The sequence below is a fragment of the Panthera tigris genome, chromosome D4 (assembly GCF_018350195.1).
Source record: "Panthera tigris isolate Pti1 chromosome D4, P.tigris_Pti1_mat1.1, whole genome shotgun sequence".
Lineage (NCBI taxonomy): Eukaryota > Metazoa > Chordata > Mammalia > Carnivora > Felidae > Panthera > Panthera tigris.
In genome coordinates, this window is record NC_056672.1 from 25,632,059 (window position 1) to 25,655,438 (window position 23,380).

The 23,380-nt window shown below is 42.7% G+C and overlaps 1 protein-coding gene across 3 annotated transcripts in view; it reads left to right on the top strand.

Moving 5' to 3' along the window:
- Positions 1-23,380, top strand: part of NTRK2 (neurotrophic receptor tyrosine kinase 2) — a 331,706-nt gene that overhangs the window by 10,857 nt on the left and 297,469 nt on the right. For all 3 annotated transcript variants that reach the window (XM_042963894.1, XM_042963893.1, XM_007091116.2), the window contains exons 2-4: positions 17,450-17,524; positions 17,647-17,718; positions 22,648-22,716. In XM_042963894.1, coding sequence (XP_042819828.1) covers positions 17,450-17,524; positions 17,647-17,718; positions 22,648-22,716 — 216 coding nt within the window. The remainder of the gene's footprint in view (positions 1-17,449; positions 17,525-17,646; positions 17,719-22,647; positions 22,717-23,380) is intronic.

Consider the following 23,380-nt stretch of genomic DNA (forward strand, 5'->3'; position numbering starts at 1 on the left):
TTCTGTTGCGGACTCCAACTCTCTAATCTCTCAGCTTCCAGAAAGAGTCTACTCACATACATGAGTGCATATATATGTCTTTTTTTTGTTGTTTTTTTTTTGTTTATACACAGATGAAGGCATGCTATACCCACTGTGCTGCATGTTGGTGTTTATTTACTTAACGCTGTATCTTGAAAATGTTTCTGTATCAGCACATGTACACCAATCTTGTTTTTTTCACAGCAACACAGTAATCCATTGAATGAATAGGCTGCTCTTTACTGAACCAGCCTCCTTTTGAATAACCTTGTCTACAAACTTCTTATACACATGCATGATTTTATTGATAGGAAAATTCCTAGAATTTGAACTGCAGGGACATTTGCAAAGATGTTTGTGACTTTGATAGTGACCGAGGCGTCTTGCAAAGAGATGACACTCTTTCATTCTGCCATTCAAACTGGAAGCACCTGTTTTTCTACAACTCAGCCAATACTATTTGTTACCAAACCTTTTGACCTTTGCCTGGGCAATAGTATTCACCACTGTTTTATTTCACAATTCTGTAATTATGTTCCAGGTTGGAAGTCTTTTTACATGGAGTAAGTCATTTGGATTTCTTTTTCAGTGAACCCTGTTTGTCATATCCTTAGCTATTTTCTTTTTCTGTTAGGTGGGTGGCCTTCTCAAAAAATGGATTCATAAGACCTATTTAACAAAAAGAAAATGTGTATGTTGCCTGATGTTTTGCTTGTCTTCTGATGTTGGTTCTGGTATTTCTTCTTCTTCCTTTGGTAAAACAATTAAATTCTTTTTGTAGTAAAATTTATTATTTCCTTTATGGCTTCTATGTTGTAAATGTGGCTGCACGTTTTCCCCTCTCTGAGAGTATAAAATAACTCCATATTGTCTTTCGCTGCTTCATACTTTTATATTTAAAGCTTGGCTCCATCTGGATTTTCAAAGTGTAAGGAGAGAGGTAGCAAAAAGTGTTTTATTATTTTTTCAAGATAGCTGATCAGCCAATCAGTTCTCTTGACACTGTAGATATATAATTCTACTGTTCTGTCAGTAATTTCAACTAAAGATTTAGGCCATTTGGGGATATATCTTATTCTGTTAATCAGCCTGGCTATTTTTTATTACTGAACTTTTTGTCTCCTGAAGCTTTATATTATTATTTTTTTCTATTTGAAGTATTAGTCTCACTCGCTAGTCTTTTCTTTCAGACTTTTCAGTTATTTTTGTATGATGATTTTTCCGTAGGAATTGCTTGCCTAGCTCTCCCCACATTATATTGGTGATATATATATATATATATATATATATATATATATGTTTAAGTTTATTTATTTTGAGAGAGAGCATGAGAGTGTGAGTGGGGGTGGCAGAGAGAGAGGAGAGAGAGAGAGAGAGAGAGAGAGAGAGAGAGAGAGAATATCCCAAGCAGGCTTCACACTGTCAACGCAGAGCTTGACAAAGGGCTCGAACTCACCAATTGTGAGATCGTGACCTGAACCAAAATCAAGAGTTGGACGCTTAACTGCCTGGGCCGCACAGGCGCCCCTATATTGGTGTTTTAAATTAAGATAGCGTTACATTGATATGTTTAAACAATCTTAATGAGTCTTAAAAGCCCTGCATCCTCTAGCCTCATTTCTTGCTTTTCCCTTTCTTTAGTGAGACACTCCAGCCTCTCAGGGCTTTCAGTACCCCTAATGGAGCTATACTTTTACTTGACTCCCAGGTTTCACACGGGCCAGACTCTCTGCCTAGGACACCTTTCCCCTGCCTTCTGTCTCTGGCTAAATTCCTCTGCCTCCCTGCCTCTGGGCTGTGTCCCCACCGTGTGCTTTTAAAACCTCCTGGGTTCCCAACCCAGAACAGGTCACTTAGCAACATAAATGCTTGCCTGGCTACCCTTCCGTACACACCGGTAGAATCTTAGCTACTTGAAGGCGAGGGCCACGTGGAGCTTGGTCACGCTCTTCCCCAGCACCCAGTACGATGCCCCAGACCTCCACATCACACACGCACACGTGGATACACACATGCGTGCTCTCCTCTGCGTATCTATCACTGAGAATTCCAAACAAGAAGATGTACTAGCTATTCTTTGGGCCATCAACAGGGAAGTTTCTAGACATGACTTTTTAAAGTCCTCAGGTTAAGATGTTTGTTGAAATAAGGAACCTTTCTGGAATTAAATAGCACATCGTTGGTTCATGCACAGTAAAAAAAAAAAAAAAAAAAAAAAAATCAATTCACTGTAGAGACATAGCATAGCTAGCTGGAAAGGAAGAAAGGCAGAGGTTTGATGAGGGAGTGTCCAACAGGAAGGAAGGACAGCGAAGAGATGGGAGGATGAGGGCAAGCGGATGAGCAGAGAGGCACGACAGGCCGGCTCAACACCAGAGGCAAATTCAGGGAAAAGGAATCGTTCGAGGGACATCTGATCTCCAGCAAACAAATAGATCTAATGAGAAGGATTTGTGCTTTTTCTGTTGTGTAATGGCTAATAATGGCCATCCCTGTGGTTCAATTGCACTTATCCCTGTGACTGCATTTATGGCGGGGGTTCTCTTACAAAGCGATTCTGGTGTGAGATTGCAGATGTGATTTATCCTTCTTGTAGCGTGGATGGTAAAGGCTGTTCATTTTTCTTTCTTTTTAAAAGAAAAATTTTTAACGTTTATTTTTGAGAGAGAGCGCAGGCAGGGGAGGGGCACAGAGAAAAAGAGAGAGAGAGAGAGAGGGAGGGTCAGAGAGAGACACAGAATCTGAAGCAGACTCCAGGCTCTGAGCTGTCAGCACAGAGCTTGATGTGGGGGTCAAACCCACAGACTGTGAGATTGTGACCTGAGCTGAAGTTGGATGCTTAACTGACTGAGCTACCCAGATGCCCAGAGCTGTTCGTTTTTCTTAAAGAACTGCAGACATCAGGAGTGTAAAAAGAGAAGTGTGTCAGGCCCAGTTTAATGTACCATCTGATACATGCATTTTTGTGCCATCGCAATCAAGGTGCATTGGGCTAATCCTGTGAATGTTTCGTGGGGCTTCCTTTATATTTATGATAATTAACACTATCAGGCATCTTGAAATTTTGATAGTTGTTTGCAAAACTGATCATAAAACAACTGATAGACATATGAGATTGGGAGGCTTTTAAAAATAGACTGGGGAAGTATATAGGTGAACAGATTGTGTTGAATAATCCAAAAAGATAATTCCCCCTTGAGATAAATAACATCCATTTATTTATGTTTACACGATGCAGTATGTTCATAATATACATACAAATGAAAATAGTTCAGACTCCGTGTGTATTTTGAAAGTTAAATTTTTAAAAAGGAGTGAGCATTATGGAACCCACACATAATGTTTAACTCTCATGAGAAATGTCTTAGTTTTGGTTGAGTCACTGGCTCTGCTGCTAAGCCTGGGTGACCCTCTAGGATTTAACTTCCTAGCCATTTCATTTATTCTTTCCTGAAATTGCTCTCTCACCCATCAAGAATGTCTTCTGGTGCATTGAGGGCACTCCTGGGCTTGGATTTCCCTCAGTCTACCTTGGAATCTATCTTTCCTTTCCTTTCATTGTATCTTATATCTGTGTACAGCTCAGGGGACAATAGATATCCTGTTGACAGAGTCATCTTTTGCCAAGGATGGCTGGACTGGAGGTCAACATTGAACTCTTTGTACGTACATGTGTTGATTGACTGATCAACTCATTCATTTATTTAGTTAATTAGTCAACAAATACATTTTGAACATGTCCTCCCCACCAGGCATTTTTCTGGGTCTTGGGTAACAATACTTAAGCCAGCTGCTTCTATTTATACGGCCCATTGAAAGGCATTAGTGGGGGTCCCCAGTCTGGTCACCCCCTTCCTTCTCTCTTGAAGCCCTATAGACAGTCTAGCCTCCATGTCAGAACTCCATCTACACCAGCACAGACAGCAGCCTCGGACCTCCCCCTAGCCACACACTGCTGTGCCTAGGGTTGTGTACACCATCAGGAGGACAGGCCTGTGGAAAAGGCCTGCACAGGCTTTGGGAGTAGATTCAGGGTCTTTGGGTAGGGAATTCCAGAATCCTACTGAGTCAGCAAGGAAAGGCGTAGGAGCATCCTGTAGACTCACTGCCTCATATGGAGGAAGTTGGACTGGAGGGACCACCAGAGAGAGGACCACTAATGTGCCTGGACACTGCCCAGAGCTAAGGGAAAGTGCCGGCTAGGCCTCTGCCTTGGGTGTCTGAGCTCTGCATCAGCGTAGGTTTGGGCTGTGGTGATGGTCTGGAATAGAGGCGCAGTGCTTATGCCTTGGGGCTGTGTAGCGGGGTAGGCAGGCTATCCAGACAGCTCCTCTCACTGCTGTGCTCCCTCTCTTCAGGGAAGTTCTCCAGCACCGAGCTCCATGTTTCCAGTAAGCACAGAACATAGAGATCCCCCGCCCCCTGACCGTATTATAAGCATTGTGCTATCACAGACCCAGACCGACCAGGAGTGCACAGATCTGTCCCTGGCAGTTAATGGGGATTGCTAAATGCCAGTAGCTATCAGTTTCCACCTTTCTCTCTTTCCCATACAGAGTTTTTTTAATTTCCCCTGAAAGGTCTAAATCTGAATGTAGTATTCGAAGAATCAGCTCATTATGGCTGAATTATTATTATTATTATTATTATTATTATTTTTTTTTTTTTTAGTGGCACCCTAGGAAGATCCTGGGATTCTGAAAACTATGTCTAAAATGTTCCTTTCCTCATTATTTCTTTTCGTGAATTGAAAAATCACTGAATATGTCTATTGCCGTGTGTATAGGAGGAAAGACAAATTAATTTTTCATTTTCTTTGGGTGTTGGTGTAGGGGAGGGATGCTGGTTGGGAGGCAGGATAGCTTGGTGGGTTGAGACCCCTGCCCCGTGAAGCTGATCTGCCCCTGCTACTTTGGATAATTTACTAAAGCTTTGTCTCAGTTTTCCCATCTGTAAAAGGGGACAATAATAGAATATTTCTCATCAGATTTCTGTGAAGTTAAAATGAGCAGACGCATGTAAAAGGTTCATACCAGTGCCTAACACATCGTAAGAGCTTGGCTATTAGTTTTTATTTGGCGCGGCTATGCTGGATTGTGTTCTGAAGGAGAGTAAACTCTGTAGGGCTGGGGGCCGTAGGAAAATCTGCCCTGGCGGGGTGGGGGTGGGGGGGGACTGGGCAGGTGCTGGGGTTAAGAGGGCAGAGGTGAAAGGGTGTTGGTTCCCTTTTGCTTGTTTGCTGTTACTCTCCTGTGTGGGACCTGGCGCACTCAGCTGATTGGGACATTGACTATTTGTGTGCAGAGCAATCCCTGGTCAGATTTAGCCACAGGTCATTCAGGTCATGGTCTTTGTTCTGCAATTTTGTTTTGTTCCAGAGTCTTGGTCCATTTTGTGTATTAGGCTGTTTGTAACAGGCCCCCTGGAGTCTGGAGGTTATCAGTTAGTTTGTAATTCGTTTTCTCTTTTAACTGTCTCTCTTATTCTTTAATTGTAAAGCCTTTACAAAATGTCTTTTGAAAACTTGTGGTGAAATTCACCTAACATGAAATTTACTATGGTAACCATTTTTTGACAGGTATATTTCAGTGGCATAAGTTCATTCGCAAGGTTGCACAAACATTACCCTGTCCATCTCCGGACCCTTTTCTTTTGCAAAATTGTAACTCTGTACCCATTAAACAAACTCCCACCCCGTCGACCCCCCCCCCCCCTTCCCCTGCAGCTCCAGGCAACCTCCCTTGTGCTTTTGGTCTCTTGTGAATTTGACTACCGTAAGTACCTCAGAAATATCCATCCTTTTGAATGGTGATACCATCCTTGGATTAAAGTTTTTATGAGAGATTTGTTTGGGATTTTTGGATGCACTCACACTTCCTTTCTGCAAAATAGCTTCTCTTTATTGCCGCCTTCCACAGCCACTTATGACTGGGATCCCTTTTCAGAAAAGCAGCATCTTTGTAGTTTCACTCCAAAGAAAGTAATCTCTAACCTTCTGTAAAAATGGACTAAAGGTTAACATGCGAAGTGAAACCAGCGAAGATAAAATTGAAAGTGTTGCTCTCCTTACTCCCACAGCCTATAAATGTTGGATGAAAAATTGTGCCAAAATCAAAACAGACCTTCACACAGAGATCCTAAAATCTTACCACTTGAAACATTCTCTTCTCTTGATGTTATGCCTGATGCTCATTTTTCTCGGTGCTGTGCTTGATCTGTCCTAAAGCTGGAGCAGTAATATTAGTTCCAAAAATGCTCTTCGTATGGCATGATTTGACCTGACCCGAGGCCAAGAGCTTTCAGAACTGTGTTCTGTTGTGATTAGTGCTGACTTGAACACTTCTTAAAATTCTTAAGGCCTGGGCTAATCATTGGAAGTTCTTCTTCACGAGTCAAAAATGAAACATTGGTTGGCCCGGAATAACTGGGAAAGAGGAAAAGACTTTTTTTTTTTTTTTTTAATACAAGATAATTTATGTGTTGGATTGGAGTTGTAGGAAGATTTTGTGAACAGTCATTCTGAAACCTAAAAACCACCCGGGGAGGCAATTATTTACTAATTTATCTCTTGAAATGACTCCATGGTAATTGTCTAAGTCTTGTCCTATTGGTCCTAGCGGCCACCTGATTTGCAGTAAACGAAATGTTACAAATGTCACAATTATTCACTTTATCATCAGTAGTTGAATAACCGGCGATAATTATTTTACACCGTAAGGACAATAAGGTAAAAATGAGAGGGAGGGGATAAAGAGTGAAAATAGGGGCTGGGACTCCCAACTAACTCAAATGGTTGACATGGTCGCCGAAGCCGAGTGCAACGTTTGTTCTCAGCTTCCTGGCTGTGAAAGGAGAAGCTCATTATTGGTAAAGAGAATGCCTACTAATTCCACAGGAACATAGCTTTGTCTGGCACTATGTCCTGAAAGGAATTTCTTTTGCAAGGACAATGAATGATGTGATTTGCAGCTATTATGAAAAATGCATCAGTAGATTTCATTTTCTCCTTACTGAGGAAGCCAGTGGCGGTTGGGGGGGGGGGGGGCTGGAGGTGACAAGGGCATAATTCTGCAAGGAAGCTAACGTGGCCCGCCAATTTAATATGCCAGTGCTGTAATTATAAAACTGATACAATGCAGGAGCTCAGTCTCCATCCCCAGTACCCTTTGCTGAACCAGGCTTTGGTAGAAGCTGGATTGCAGATGATTTGAAGTTGTCCCCTCTGACCAGAGCCTGGAAAATTTTAATCTCTGGTACTGGTTAAGGCCAGATCCATTCTCTTTGGAAACCAGACAAACAGATGGTGGGGCTGACATCCTTTTACAGACGGAGCAGCCTGGCCTACGTGCTCATCCAGGTGGAAGCCACCCTGTCCGTGGATGAAGATGAGCTGGGGAGGTACCAGCAGGCACATCCAGGCCTGCCAGGGAACTAGCCCTTTGAAGTCCCCAGAACGTGGTTAGATGCTCCACTGAGACCTCAGAATTCCTCCTGCAGAGCACAGCAGAGATGGTTTTAGTCGAGAAGCTGTTAGGAGCAGGTGTGACCAGAAGGCTTCCCAGCCAGAGGACAAGTCTGCTCAGGGTCCTAGGGTGCCCCCATCCCCAAGGGGGATGGCTCCTCGAGGGCCTGCCAGGATGAATTAGCTGCAGAGTGCAGCCCAGGACCCCCGGTGAGCTGACTCGCGGGTCTGGTGGTTTCATATTGGCCGACGTTAGACGTTACCCACCCCCTAAAAAATTTTAGCTTAACTATCACTTAAGCCTCTTTCTGGCTATTGGACCATATCCATCCTGGGGCTCTTCATTTAATATGGTGAAACTGTGTCACTGTACCTGTTTAGTTACTTGTCTTTCCATTTATTGTGGTACGTTGATGTGACTATTCCAGAGGTCTGAGACCCAATGGGAGATATACATTAGAAATTAAATTAGTTGGAAGGAAAAAAAAATATATATATATGGAAAAAACACATCCCTTGCTTCTCCTGGGGATTGTATTTACCACTCTACCAAGTATAAAATCATACGTGGCTATGTTTGTATCCATTTTAGTTTTTAACAACAGAGGAAGTTTCTAAAGCTTCCAGAATAGGTAGAAGTAACTCTTTTTAAAAAGTGAGGTACTTCTATTGTGGCCTCTGTGTCATGTTATTTGATGAGACTCCTTGTAGGGATGTCTGTGCGTGGAGATGCCCTGTCAACGCAGGAGAGCAGTTGGAGCCCTGACATCTCAGTGGAGACTACAAGCAAGAATTAAGTCAGGTGTCATATGATCTTTCCACAGGCCAGTGAAATTGCCAAGATCAGTCGGGAATGTGACCGACTGGACATGTGCCCCAAACCTCCAGGGACAGTGTTCCTCAGCTCGTCTTGACTGTTGCCAGGAAGAAATGCTAGTCCAGTTTGGCAGAAAATCAGCTTTGTTTCTGTTTTTTTTTTTTTTTTTTTTTTTTAAGAGAATGTGGAAATTCAGAATTGTAAAATGGGAAATCTTCCCTTTTTGCAAAGTTGGTGGCTGATAAGAAAAGTAAAAAAACTAAGGACCCTGTGTTGACTGGATGTAGATGTAGGCCACATGCAATTGTTGTGACTTCTGGTCAGCTTATAAGGCTTACGTGTCACGTAATTTGTAGGCGGGGGTCCAGTCCTGAGACTATGTTGAAGGCTATGCTAATAAGTCCAGTGTTTTCTGGGGAGAAGATCAATATATTTTATTTTTTTTAATTTTTTTTTTAACGTTTATTTATTTTTGAGACAGAGAGAGACAAAGCATGAACGGGGGAGGGTCAGAGAGAGGGAGACACAGAATCTGAAACAGGCTCCAGGCTCTGAGCTGTCAGCACAGAGCCCGACGCGGGGCTCGAACTCACGGACCGCGCGATCGTGACCTGGGCCGAAGTCGGCCGGTTAACCGACTGAGCCACCCAGGCGCCCCAAAGATCAATATATTTTATAGAGAAAGCCCACTTTAAGGTTTTTTTTTTTCATAATCAACTTTTCTGGTCATAAATTGTGGTGTTCCTTGTCGGTAACCACCTTGTTGACAGAGGAATAGATGAGGAAAATGCTGTAGAGATACTCTGAGAGAAACTCAGACTGTAATTTTTTTCTTCATCATGTTTTGCTGCAGTTTTCTTATAATGTGTGTGCTGAACGGAGCTGAGACCTTGCCAAGTCCAAATGTCTTCTTCCACAGGCGTGGGCACTGGAGGCAGGGTGAGCTTAAGCTCAGGAGCTGGTTAGTGACCTGGCCACGCCTTGAACCTCAGTCTTCTGCTCATTGTTACTCGTAACTAGCATTAATTGAAGTCCCCATATGGGACCTCAGATGCCCTCACGGGATGGGGCGTCCTAATTTCCCCAACATCCTGACAGACAAGGAGGCTGAAGAGTAGGGACTTGCCCCAGGTCGTAGAGCTCGTAAGAGATGAAGCTAGCGGGGTGTGTTTATCCCTCATACCACATCACTTATTATTTTCCAGGCACTTGAATTATTAAATTCCCAGGGCAGTTGGGCTATTCTAGGAAACTGCAGTTCTCAGAGCTTGGCATTGTGGAAGAATCTGAAGATTTTTCATGTATCTCCTGTTACAGCTCTGTGTGCATACAGGGCAGGAGAGCATCCTGTAAAATGTCCTCATTCCTTTCCTTTGACTATTGTTTTTAGGTCAGGATTATCTGGGAAGGTACATTTTGTAGAAATGGTTTCTGTAGAAACTATTCTGTACCGAGGGTGCTGGATTTACACGTCCAAGTCCTAATGGTGTGGTTTAGTGGCCGTGAGCTCGGAGTCCAGAGGTGGGTAGATCCGGGTTCCCATCCTGTTTTGGCAGCAGTGTGACCTTGGCGAAGGGACCTGGAATGGTTTTGCCTCAGTTTCCTCTTCTGAAAAGTGGATGCAATCATGGTGCTTTCCTGGTAGTGTTGCTGTGTTAAGGGGTACCCTTAATCCTTGGGTACCCCAGTGCCTGGCACATGGCACTCCACCCGAGGGAATTACTGATGCTCCTTCTATGACCATGGCCCAAAAGAAGCTGGAAGTGCTAATGCCAAACAGTGTGCACTAGTAGGCCATTCGAATTCGGGTTTGGAGCGTGCTCATTTGGTGTTCTCTGCATTCATGTCTTCGCAGTTGGGGTGATGCACCCTCTCATAAAAATGGACCAATCTGTGGGTCCGTTCTCGTAAGAATAGATTAGGACAGTCCTATCTGGAGTCTTGCTCTGGTGCATCAGAGTATCATTTGCACCTGCTCAGGGATTGACTTTCAAAACTCTCAGCATTTTTGCTGAGAAATGGAAGCTGCCTAGCTGTGAACCCGGGGAGCCAGGGGCAGTATTTTTTACAAATTATGTTCCTTATGAAAAAAATCTTACAGCAGAGAGGATCCCATCAGAGTTGAAGTGCCCCACCAGCTGTAAGCCTGGGTGCGTATGGCAATCTCATGGGGGCAGTTTCAGTTCTACTTTTATTAGCTTATTTACTTACTTATTTGGTAGTGGTGGAGGGTGGCCAGCATAGCAGGAAGAGGTTGTATTTGGAAGAGTGGCCATTAGAAATATTCACTGCTGTTGCTATTTCTTTCTGATGTATTTATTGCCAGAGTACGGTTCGGGCAATAAAGTCCTGGCTATAGGGAAATTTCACTTTTGAGCAATACTGCTGTTAAGCTAATGCACATGAAGGCAAGACGTGTTAAAAGCACTCTTTGTTACTTTGGAAGATTACCTGTAGAAATTATTTGATAGGCTGTTCAAGCCAACGTGAAATCTTTTAAAAGATGGGATGAGTACCTTTTCTAGGAACCTGTAATTCAGAAATGTTTCTGTGAATTTTCCCTAAAGTTATCTCTCCTCTCTTCTATTTCAAAAAACCTCCCATAAGCTTCTTGTTAAGCCTTAGGAGAGGAAATTCTTTACCCTCCAGAAAATGTCTCAGTGAAGGTCCTGGATGTCAAGTTGAGACTGGAGCAGCTTTGGTGGCAATACAGAGTAAAATGGCAAACACCACGGACTTCGCTTATGTTCACGTTCTTTATCTTTTGACTTTCTGGTCATTCTTCAAGCCCTGAACTCCACTGAAGCCTCTGCTGACCTGCCCAATCACATCTTGTAGCTCCTTCCACTGTGCCCTCTCAGTATGGGTGCCTGTGCTTCTGTGTGGACCCTTCTTTCCCCTGCTCTCCAAATACAGTGGCAGCGGGCACTGTCCCCCAGGGAGCATCTCCTCCTTCAGGGTTAAGGACCCTCCTTCAGGGTCAAGGACCATTGGATCTGAAGATTCTTGGAGGTCATTTCTAGTCTTAACATTCTTGAGCCTCAGGGGGTCAGTGGCAAATAAATGCTCATCTTCTGAGGGAAATTGGTTTTTGTCACTAAAAAAATTAGTTGGTTTGAATATGTTGTATGTTTGCAATCTAAATTTGCTTGTGGGTCGGACAATTTTTGCTTTCCAAATTGACTCTCTGCCCTCTTCTGTTGTTGTCTTTACTTTGTTTATTTTCTACACGGTCATTTCCTGTTATCACACATGTATCTGTGTCTGGTCTTTCCAATGGGATAATAACTCCAAGCGGAGGACCCGGGGATATGTTTGATTGCTTTAAGCCTGTGACATCCTGGAGCATCAGCTCTGTGCTAGGAAGTGGACAGGAAGTGACACGAAAAAGACCCTTCCCTCCGAGGAGTTTAACAGCCAGTGGGGGAGTCAGATAGTCTAAGAGAAAAATCTATGTGTGGGTGCAAAGAGAACCTTCATTCTAATTCTTAATTACAAAGTTAAGAAATACAATAAATGCTTAAAAAAAAAAGAAAGAAAAGAAAAAGAAATACTTGCCAACTGTTTGAATAAAAATGTTCTGATTGAGAAGAAAAAACCCTTTTGGTGTTGCCCAGGAATCAAGCAGTATTCCAGATAATGGAAGGTCCCAGAATCTATTTGGGTGAATTCATTGAGAAGCCCCTTGAATATGTGATTCAGCTTTTAGGGCAATAGATAGTGATTCTGGGATGTACCAAAAGTGAAGAGCAACAATTAAAACAACCTTCGTAATATGAAGTAGATGTACATTAATATGTACATAATATGTAGATGTAAGAAAGTACATAATATGTAGATGCAAGAAAGAAGGAAGGCATATTTGGGCAAAACAGGAGGGTTGAAGGCCAACGGTGGTTTCTAGACAGATTGCTGATGGAGGGGTGGGCCACAGGGGCTGGGAGGCCGAGTTGGTAAATGGAGAAATTCTTAAGGAGTACCGAATTTAAGAAATCCAAACCCATCAAGTCCCTTTGTTACCATCCAAAGGCTGGGGACTTGCCTAAATAAAAGAGAATGAAGGCAGGGTCTGAAGGTTAGGGCCACAGAAGCTTAGTTTTCCACGAAGAAACAAAGCTCTGCTAAACTCACAAGAGATTCCATAGATGCTGGGACATGGGCTCAGGGGCGAGGTCTTATGCCTTAAAACCCCTGGGGCCTAACCTTTCCAGAACAGAGGTCAGAGGAGGTCAGAGATCAGAGGAGTTAGCAGTTTTTCGGGAGAGAAAGCTCCTGAGAAAGGCTTGTGCCAAAATGGGGAGCCTGCTTCACTGCTTCATGGGGAACAGAATCCTTCATGGAGATGTGCTTTATTAAGCAAAGTTGGACTCCGTCAAGGGCCCCTAGTGTTTCACAGCACTTTGACTGGAAAGATGGGAAAGCCTGGCCTGTAGGCATATCCTCTGGTTGTGTGCTCTGGCCGGCTCTTTCTCTCTCCTTCCTAACCTGGGTTGGTCTGAGCAGCTGCTGCTTTTCTGACGGGTCCAGTGAGTTGGGAGAACTCAAAAGGCCTGGTGTGGCCAGTATCCTATGGGAGGCACATGGAGATCACCAGTAGGGGGCAGCCCAATGTCCTCCTTAATCTGCTGGCTGCTGTCCAGGGCTCTGGGGCAGGGAACAGAAGGCTTTCAGGCTGCTGGCCTTTTCCGTGGTCCAGGGAACCAGGAACTTGAGCCCGGGTGTATTTGACCACCTGATAACCCCGAAGTCCCCAGGTCCAGCTTCCCTGTAGTCACTTCACTTGTATGGCTTTCTCTGTCTGTTTTTCCTTTCCTTCCTTCCTCCCTCCCTTCCTTCTTTCAGTTTTCTTCATCAATATATATAGAAATATATTTCAAAAATGTATAATGACATAAAAATACTTTGTAACAGATATCCTTGACTGTGAGCATTAGGTGGTGTTGTTTTCTGTGTATTTTTTAAAGTTTACATAAATTGTTATATATTATATGCACATATCCGTGTGCAATTTTACTAATTTTGCCTTCTCACTTAGTGTGAATATCTCTTTCTACTCACGAAGATCTGGTCCAATCCAACTTTAAACCTTATTTTTTTGTTTGTTTCTTTTTAAAAAATTTAAAAAAGTTTTGGGGTGTCTGGGTGGCTCGGTAGTTAAGCATCTGGCACTTGATTTTGGCTCAGGTAAGTTTGGGCCCTGAATTGGGCTCTGTGCTGACAGTGCAGAGCCTGCTTGGGATTCTTTCTCTCTCCCTCCTTCTCTGCCCTTCCCCTGCTTGTGCACATACACACTCTCTCAAAATAAATAAATAAATAAACTTAAATTAAAAAAAAATTAATTCCAGTGTAGTTCACATACCGTGTAATATTAATTTCGGGTGTACAATATAGTGATTCAAAACTTCATACATCACCCGGTGCACATCGCAGCAAGTGCACTCCTTAATCCCCATCACCTGTTTTCCCCATGCCCCACCCACTTCCCCTCTGGTTGTTTTCTGTTTCTTAATTGATGGACACTTGGCTTGTTTCTGATTTTGAGTTCTGACTGTATTACAGCGCATATTCTTGCAGATGTTTCTGTGTGTGGCTGTGTGCAAATTTCTTCCAGGTATATACCTGGAAATAGGATTACTGGGTTGTAAAGTGGGCTGATGTATCATCTTCCAGAATAAATTGCTCTTCAGGGCGGTTGTACCAATTCACACTCCCTCCGACAGTGTAAGAAAAATCCCCCACATCCTTAGAAATGCTTTATGTCGTCACCCTTGAAACACGTCCATTTAGTGGGAGAGGAGTGCTATGTCCTTGTTTTGATTTGAGTTCCTTGTGGGGTGAGCAGTTTGTCATCTGTTTCTTGGCCACTGAGGCTTCCCCTCTGTGAATTGTCTGATACTACCTGGGCTGGTTCCCATTCTAACCCTGAGATTCCTCACGGGGAGGAAGCTGAGGAGAGTTTCTTGAGGGCTAGAGTCGATGAGCAGTGTATAGCCAGCAGCTGTGGTGCGGGCATCTCGGCAGATGATGTCTTACAAAGGGTAGCTGTTGGCATCTGGTGGGCACTTAACCACCTTTTAATACAGCTCATCTGTTGGTTTTTCCATTCTGACCGGGAGAAATATTCCAGATTTATCCAAGGCATTCCTGCCTCCTACAGTGGAAGAGTATTCTCTAATGTTCTCTAATGACCATTTTTTTTTTTTTTTAACAATTTCACATGGTACTTTTGATGATTTTCCGCAAAATCTCCTGTCTGGTCTTAGATCTAAGAACAGTTATGCTTTGCTTAATGTCTGGCATATTTTTATCTCACAAACACTGAATTTACCACTGATGAAATTTATTTCCTTTTCTTTCTTTTCTTGAGTGTCAGTGACTGGAAAGCTTAGACTCACTTTTCTAACAAGCCCTTTTCTAACAAGCATATGCATTTTGAACCTAATCCCTACCTCTGTTGATATCTCCGCCCTTGGGTTTTTTTTTTTCCTTCTATGCCTTCCATTCTAATTTATACTAGCCCGTTGTATTTTACTGAATACAACCAGGGAGTTTATCCATTAAAAATCTGATGAAAAATGAAATTGAAAACCACAAAGGCCATCAATAACTTAAAGAAAAGTTAAAGATAAATGCTTTGTGCCACAGATGTTGACTAAATACCTATTGCATGTTAGGCCCCTGTCATCAGCATGAAGGATACAGTGATGGTGATCCCTCCAAGGGATGAAAAACTCGTAGATGATTTCAGAACAGTGACAGCACCATGCTAGCTCAGCTGTAAGACAGGAATAAGCTTCTCTGGAAGTCCTGGCTGTGACTGCAAAGGAAACCTGGCCCATGTTATCTGCCCTTTTTGCTGCCAGTTGCATGAAGGAAGCATTAATATTTAGGGGTCTCTGGAATAAAGTTCCTGCTGGGAGATAATTTAGAAGAAGGGGGGGGTCACTGTGGTCTCTATTGAAAATGTTAGTTGAATAACTTAAATAATCAAAATTGTGATGATTTTGAAACATTTCATAAAAAATCTTGATGTTGAAAATTCTTTGAGCGTTAGGTTGGAGTCTGAGAAGTGTTTCCTCCTAGTGTAGTAGAACAAGAAAAGGGAATGAATCTTTCCTGCACACCTATTAAGTGCCAGGCCCTGGATATCAGGGAAAGCCAAGATCCTTGAGCAGAAGATGGCTTTCTATCTTGGAGGTTGCTTTTTTATGAAACAGGGGACAATGTTAATGTGGGTCCTTTGAAAATTATTTTTTCTTTGGTCCTTTTCTGTTCTCTCAGAGCATTTCCTTATTTTACTTTATTTCTGAAATTTATTTTCCAAAAATGGGCACCCCAACTCTTACCATATATCTTGATGTCCACTTTTCATTCTTTGGACTGTGTAGAAGCAACTGATAGATGCTGTATCTTCTCCTGCATCGGTTACTATGTTTTTCATTTTACCTCGTGTTAGTAAGAGCAGGGCTGCATATTTGTTTTCAGTGTCTTAATTGGAATATGTGACATGTCTTAACTTTTTTTGAAAAAGAAAGGGGGGAGATCTATCCTGATACTGCTTCCTATAGTGCCTTTGGAACTCCAGCTCCAAATAGTGTTGCCCATCTATCCTTCTGTCCATCCATCCATATATCCATTCACCCATCTATCTACCCTTGACCCTTTGAACACCTACCGTGTGCAAGGTACTTTGTTATATGCTGTGGTGCATATTAAGAATTATTGAACAGGATCCAGCTGTCTTCAAAAAGGTTGTGACCTAAGAAAATATTCAGATAATTGTAGCACAAGGAAATTCTATGGTAGAGCAAGGAAATTCTATGGTGGTAGTTTTAATAGCTTTGTGTTTGTATTATAAGGGATTTTATTGGTTGCAAGTGACAGAAATTCAGATCAAACTAATGTTAGTGACATCTAACTTCACAGATGTCTGGATCCAAAGGCTCACGTGGCATTTTTCAGGGTCCTCTCTCTTATTATATCTCAGAGCTCTTTTTTAAAAAAATGTTTATTTATTTATTTTGAGGGAGAGTACAAGCGAGTGAGTCAGGGAGGGACAGAGAGAGAGAGGGGGAGAGAGAGAGAGAGTCCCAAGAGGCTCCACGCTCAGCATGGAGCCCGATGCAAGGGCTTGATCTCATCATGATCCTGAGATCATGACCTGAGCCGAAATCAAGACTTGGTTGCTTAACCTACTGAGCCACTCAGATGCCCCTCATAGCTCTTTTGTCCTTCTGTATGCTGACTTCATTGTTAGACAGTCTCTTTCCTTGTGGCAGAAAAATTTCTCATGGAGGCCCTGGGCCAGTATAATCTTTCAACTATGATCCCAGAGAAAGAGTCTCTCTCTGTCCCAGCATTCATTTATTCAGTTCTAAGGAAAATTCTCATTGGTCTGCTTGAGGTCACACGCACATGTCGAAGCAATCATCATGGCCAAGGGGATAGAATTCTCTGTCCTGCCAGTCACCAGTTCACTCTTGCATTTGAGGGTCTGGCGGGTGAGGAAGAGGAGGGTTCCTACAGAGAGTGCCCTAGGGCCATGTGGTGGGGCTTTATGAAATGTGGTTCCCAAAAGGAGAAATTGGTATTGCTACTGACAGATAGACAAAGGGGATCCTAGGCCAGGAAAAGAGAGAGTGGGGAGAAAGGAAGGGAGCAGAGGAGGAAGGAGAACGGGGAGGAGAATCTGCTTCAGTGTTTTAGGAAGTAAAAAGGAGTGACTGGTTCTCTTGGCATGTGGGGAAAGATGTGATTTGTCTTGCGTGTGATGATGCCAGCATCCCTGTGGCTGTCACCATAAGGACGAAACACTTTTCAGAGGCAGCAGATACATGTCCAAATTATTTTCATCTCTCGACACAGGGGGTACCTTGAGAGGGGAGGCAGATTGGACTTGTGAGTTGAAAGAGTGATACAAGATTAAGAAAAAAATGAAACTTGGTGAATCTGTCATTGACCTTGAAACCTGATCAATCATGGTTTCTTAGCCACATTCAGTTTTTCTCCCTTTGTTGTATTTTAAGAAAAAGGGTGGGGCTGCGGTGGGTGGAGAGGGGTCGCCACCTTGGTGAGGCGGGATGAGGTTACCCATTCTTTCGTGTACTGTCTTCTGGGTGACTGGTTTTCACTCTCTGCTCTTTTTGCAGTTACATTGCCAATCAGAAAAGGTTGGAAATCATCAACGAAGATGATGTTGAAGCTTACGTAGGACTGAAAAATCTGTGAGTACTCAGGACTTGCATACCTTATGCTTGCATACCTATACCTTTTCTTATGCTGTGTTACAGTCAGGCGCGCCTTCACCCATTCGTTCTAACATACGTGCAACTGTGTGTTTTCTTAGGACAATTGTGGATTCTGGATTAAAATTTGTGGCTCATAAAGCGTTTCTGAAAAACAGCAACTTACAGCACATGTAAGTAAAGGTTGATGCTTTTGCTTCCCAGGACCCAATGTATTCAATATTTTCCCCCTCTGTTTTCTTCTTTTGCAACTATAAACTTCCTTTCTTAAAAGTTAGTATAGGTGTGACAGTAGCTTAGAAATGTTAGCTTTGATTTTTGAATAGCTTTAGAAGGGTACTTAGAACAGCCTGTGTATTCCCTTTCATGGATTTCTGGGCCATTTCCATCTTAGATGGAGCAGTAGGCCAACAGCAGAGTCTGATGTGAAAACTATGTCCTGGTACAGGGTCCTTGATTCTTTTCCTGGGAATCATTACGTGTTCCCTGGAAGACATCAAACTAATGGAATTGAAAGAAACTGACGGCCTCGGCCTTTTTAGGGAACTAAAAATTGCCAGTGCCCCCACTCCCACCCCCACCCCCCGGAGATCCTCTTTTGAAAGTTCATTTTCTCAAAGCTATCTGTTGTGATTGGTAAAAGCGGAGAAAAATCAATCATGGGACATGCCAAAGGTTCAGATAATTGCAAAACAGCACATGCCTCACTGAAGTCACGTTGATGCTTTGTCAACCGAGGTCAGATGGAAATAGGGACAATGGAAGCTCTCAGGTTGTCTGCTGCTAAGTCCTGTTAGAGGGTGGCATGCGGTCCATAAGGGATGGCCTTCCTGAGAGGTTTCTTCACTATTTTTCTTTTTTTTAAGTTTATTTATTTATTTTGAGAAAGAGAGAGAGAGAGCGAGAGTGAATGAGCGGAGAAGGGGGGGGGGGAGAGAGAATCCCAAGCAGGGACGTGGGGCTCGATCTCACAAACCACGAGATCATGATCTGAGCTGAAGTAAGAGCCAGACGCTTAACTGACTAAGCCACGCAGGCGCCTGGAGAGGTTTCTTCATTCAACAGAGGATTACCTCCCCCTCAGCTCAGGTTGGTGTTCCCTGTGCCCCGAGTGTTAAGGGGTGTGTCTGCTGGAGGAATTCGTTGGCCGGCATTCTTTGGTCTTTTTGTGCTTTGCAAATTCTCTGCGACCGTGCTTTTGTGTCTCATCATCTACAGCTTACCTATGGAACTCTCTCCCATGATATCGCGCTTGGTTTTTCTGACAATCGGTAGGGAAGATCTCTTTGGTTCCTGTTCATGGACATAAAATCACACTGAGGAAGTTCTAGGATTTTCTCCAGCCCACAGGATGGAAAGTGACAGAATTGTGACTCCAGGGCTCACCCTGACCGTGCTCCTACAACAAGAGCACAGGAAATAAAATTTCTACCATCCGTGTAATTAGAGAATCAGCCTTCTTAGGATATTTTTCCTTTTTCTTTCCTTGAAGAGAACAGTTCCCCAACTGATTTCCATACCAGTTACAAAAGAAATCATTCTTTAGCAGCAGATTGCCTGGACACTCCCCGGAGATTTGTGGGTTTTATGAAAAACATGAATTTCGTAAAGCCAGTATCATGACTTCATATTTTATAGGTGGCGTTAATGATGAAGTCGATTTGAAAATAAAGTCTGTAGAACTAAGATATACAACATTCAGCAAAAATGTGGTACAACTCCAAGGAACTTGATTAACACATTTCACTTAAATGCCTTTTTGGCATCATCTCTGTGGTTGGGTTGCCTGCACAAATCTGATGTCTGCATGGGTCTTGAGAGCAAAAACGAGAGAACTTGGACAGAAACAAAAGTCAAAATGCTCTAAAGCCATCACTTAAATGTAATTAATGACTTCAGGGGCTTAAGTTCTGGTATTTACAGCTGACACTACACCTGGATTACTCTCTCAGCCACATTTTATTTTCACCCCATCACTTCCCCTAACGATGTGATTTGGGCATTGGGCTACGGTTAATTGTGGTTTCAGTAATAAACTTATTTATCGATGAGGGGATTTAATCGCAAGAGGGCTTACTCTATCTCTTCTACTTTCTCTGCTTGCCTGTTGCATGCCATTTTTACGAAAACCAAAGCCACTTGATGTATGTTTTCAGGGTGATTATACGGTAGAATAATTTGAATGGCATTCTATGTGCTGCAGACCGCTTCTCTAAAACCAGCTATCTATCCCTGTTTCCCAAAGACGTGTCCTTTGAGAGCAGAAAACCACAGAGATGGACATATCTTATATAGTATCTTTAAAAGGCAGTAGCCAGGAAGCCAAGTCACTGGTGAAGCTGCAAAAACTCCCTTGCCATTTGTCGGCACGGTCAGGTATTAAGAGAGAATGAAGTTAGACAACATTCAGACATTCGGTGATGCCGGGAAGCTTCGTATACAGTGTTCATGGATGAGAGAGGCTCCTCCTCACCCAAATATTAAATTCACTGGTTGGCTTTGAGAATGGCAGGGAGGGAGGAGGAAGCAAATGAGGTGTCTGCCTTTGCAGACCTTAGTCCCAACCTGTCCTTATGACTTAGAACTCAGGCACTGCCTTGTTTTATCTGATTTTCTGCGATTTCTCTGAATATCACCTTGGGTACCAGGGAGCTGAGAACGAAACGCATTTCTCTTTACTCCAGGGATATACTGATTATCTCTGAGTCTCCCCAACAACATAAAAATGTGCACAAGAGCAATCTATTTGACTTTGGGTTTTAGGGGAGTTCAGATTGGATTCTGTCTCACCACCCCTCCCTCTGCCCTGGGCATATGCAGCATCATGTGGTGACTGTCTGCAGCCTCTATGACCGGTCACTGAGTCTATTTCTTGGTGCCTTTAATTCCTCCCCAGCCTCTGAGAACCCAGGGGTTGTGAGAAAAGACAGCCTGTGTATTTTCCAGGGACTTTGCCGAGGTGCTAATTAGCTCCTTCGCCATGTTCTGTCATCAAACAGTAAGAGGATTGTTGATTTTTTTCCCTCCCCTCCTCCTCTTTTTTGGCTTTTGCCTCAATAATAAGTATGGTTCATAAAACTCATCTTGTTCTTTGGCGTATGACCCCACTCTGGGCTGTGCTGCTGGCAGCCCGACAGGGCCAGCTGCTCCCGGTGCTGTCTTTGTAGCTGACCGAGACCTTGACCATAGTGTCCTCTTTCTCTGCTCCCCCCTTTCCTGGTTCTTCTTCTTTTTTTTTTTTTTTTAATTTTGTTAATGTTTATTTATTTTTGAGACAGAGAGACAGAGCATGAACGGGGGAGGGTCAGAGAGAGAGGGAGACACAGAATCTGAAACAGGCTCCAGGCTCTGAGCTGTCAGCACAGAGCCCGACGCGGGGCTTGAACTCAACGGACCACAAGATCATGACCTGAGCCGAAGTCGGATGCTTAACTGACTGAGCCACCCAGGCGCCCCTCTCCTGGTTCTTCTTGGGAAGAAGAGTCGTGGATGTGTTTGTTTGCTTGCTTGTTTTTTGTTTGCTTTTGTTCTTGCTGTTTTGTTTGTTTTTCCTTCAGAGGGTAGGGATTTCTGAAGATGGAAACGTTTGTGTCTCAAAGACTGGAGAGAACACAGACAGACTGACTTCTCAGTGTATGATACTCCAGGGAAACTCATTCTTAATTCACGTTCCAAAAGAAAAGAGAAAAAGATGTATGTGGGCACATTTTACAACTTCCCGGTGAATTATTTTTTTCATGTGGGTGAGCACTTTACACGCAGTATAAAGACAGAAGAAGTAAGCATAGGAAGAAGAGGGAACCCTGTGTAGGTAGGGGTTTGGATGAGTGGAAATCTCAATATAGAACAAAGTCGGGAGAGGACGCACGCATTCTTGAAACAGGAGACCCTGAAGCGGTGTTTTCTGTATTCCTTCAATTGACCAGAGTTGGCTCATACATTAGCTCCTGGGTTAGAACCCCTCTGTGAAGGTGGCTGGTCAGACATAGCAGGATGTCTGGTCAACTGATGATTTTGTTGGGCTGACACAATAGTCTAGCCTCAGGTAAAGGGTCGGGACAACTGTCACCTTCAGGTCCCTTGTTCTTACCTCTCAGCCCAGCGATTCCTTTCCTGAGCAGGAAACAGATACTGAAAGTCTCGTTGTAATTTGTTGGGGGCTTGGCTGTTTTTGCAAAAGTTGATGTTTATTTTACATTCCTGTTAGTTATTAGGCACATGTCTGGAGACCCAAGCATTAGACACTTTTTAAATAAATTCAACCAGTAAACAAATCCACAGAGCGAGTCAGTTGCTGGGATTATGGCTCTGAATTTCCCAACTCAGGGCCTCATGGCACTGATCGCTGGAAACGGAAACTCCTGCCATTGAGTGAAATTACATATTTGGAATACGTCAGTAAATTCATTAGTATTTATGACTTGGTTTCATGGACTTTTCATTGTCTGGTTGGTCCAAATCTTAAAATGATGTGTCGCTAGAATAGTGTCAGATGAAATCTAACATATTCCTTGTTATGTGATTTTTTTTGTTACTGTCCTTATCTTGGAATTATCAGGTTTTTTAGAAATCACGTATAAACAATCAGCAGAGTTAATCAATCGATCAGAGTTTATCAGTGTGTATTCTTTCCTATAAGGATGTGTTAGATTCAGTTAAATATTTATGTGTCTTGTAATTTCAAAATACTCATGATGCTGTTTAATTTTAAAGTATCTTTTCCCATAGTGAGTTTCATGGTTTTAAATCAAATTAAGTTTATTCCTCCTATTAATTGTTTAAGAGGTCAGAGATCTCTAGGAAGTGTATAACTTGGCTCTGAATCAGCATATGAAAAATAAACTTTTTGTTAAGAAAGAGATTAAAAAGACACATTGGAAAGTATTCCCATCCTTCTCCTCCTCTTATGAACAAGAATTATAGGAGAGGCAGGAAAATTTAAATTGTCATTCCAGATGGAAGAAAGAGATTATAGTTGAACCATGGTCAAATGAACCATGGTTAAATGAAATTATATCTTGAAAAACAGTTTTCTACTTGCATATTTTATTCTTGAGAGGTAACGTTTCAAATTCACATTTAATGTTTTTGGTTTCTTTCAGCAATTTTACCCGAAATAAACTGACCAGCTTGTCTAGGAAACATTTTCGTCACCTTGATTTGTCTGAACTGTAAGTAATGATTATTGTGTGTCATTCGGTAACAGTTTCAGGGGAGAGAGTAATTAAGTATTTTTTTTTTTTAATGAGTGATGCTGCGGATGCATTTTTATATCAAAATTCTTGAGAAAACGATTTCTCAGGTTTTGGCCACTTGTGTTTTTATTCCCTCATAAAAAACATGATTCAGTAACAAATTAACCCAGCAATCTCAATAGTAAGGTATCATTTATGATGAGTTTAAATGTTTTTACATAAAGATTTGTTTCCTAAAGGAGGGAAAACAGAAAAAGATGAGAGTGGGCGGGCGGGGGATGCTTTGTGTCATAATGGCGACATGTTTGGTCCTTGTTATGTCCAGGACCTAATGGAAAGCAAACCCATTCAAGGGGGAAATAGCCATGGGCACAACATTCTCCAGCTTTTATCCGCAACCACAGTGCCCGCTGGTGTTTAGTGAACGTTGGTGGAGAGGTCGTCCTTTGCCCTCCCTGCCCATCCTTGTGACATTGCCTTCTAGGTCTGCTACTGCACTCAGTATATACCCTTATTCTCTAATTTCCTTGGCTGTAAAATGATAGGAAAAAGATTGTAATGTGTTGATGTCTACTGGCCGGCATTTCCAGGTGTGATCAATTCTCGTGTTATCACCATGAAACACATATAAACTGTTGAC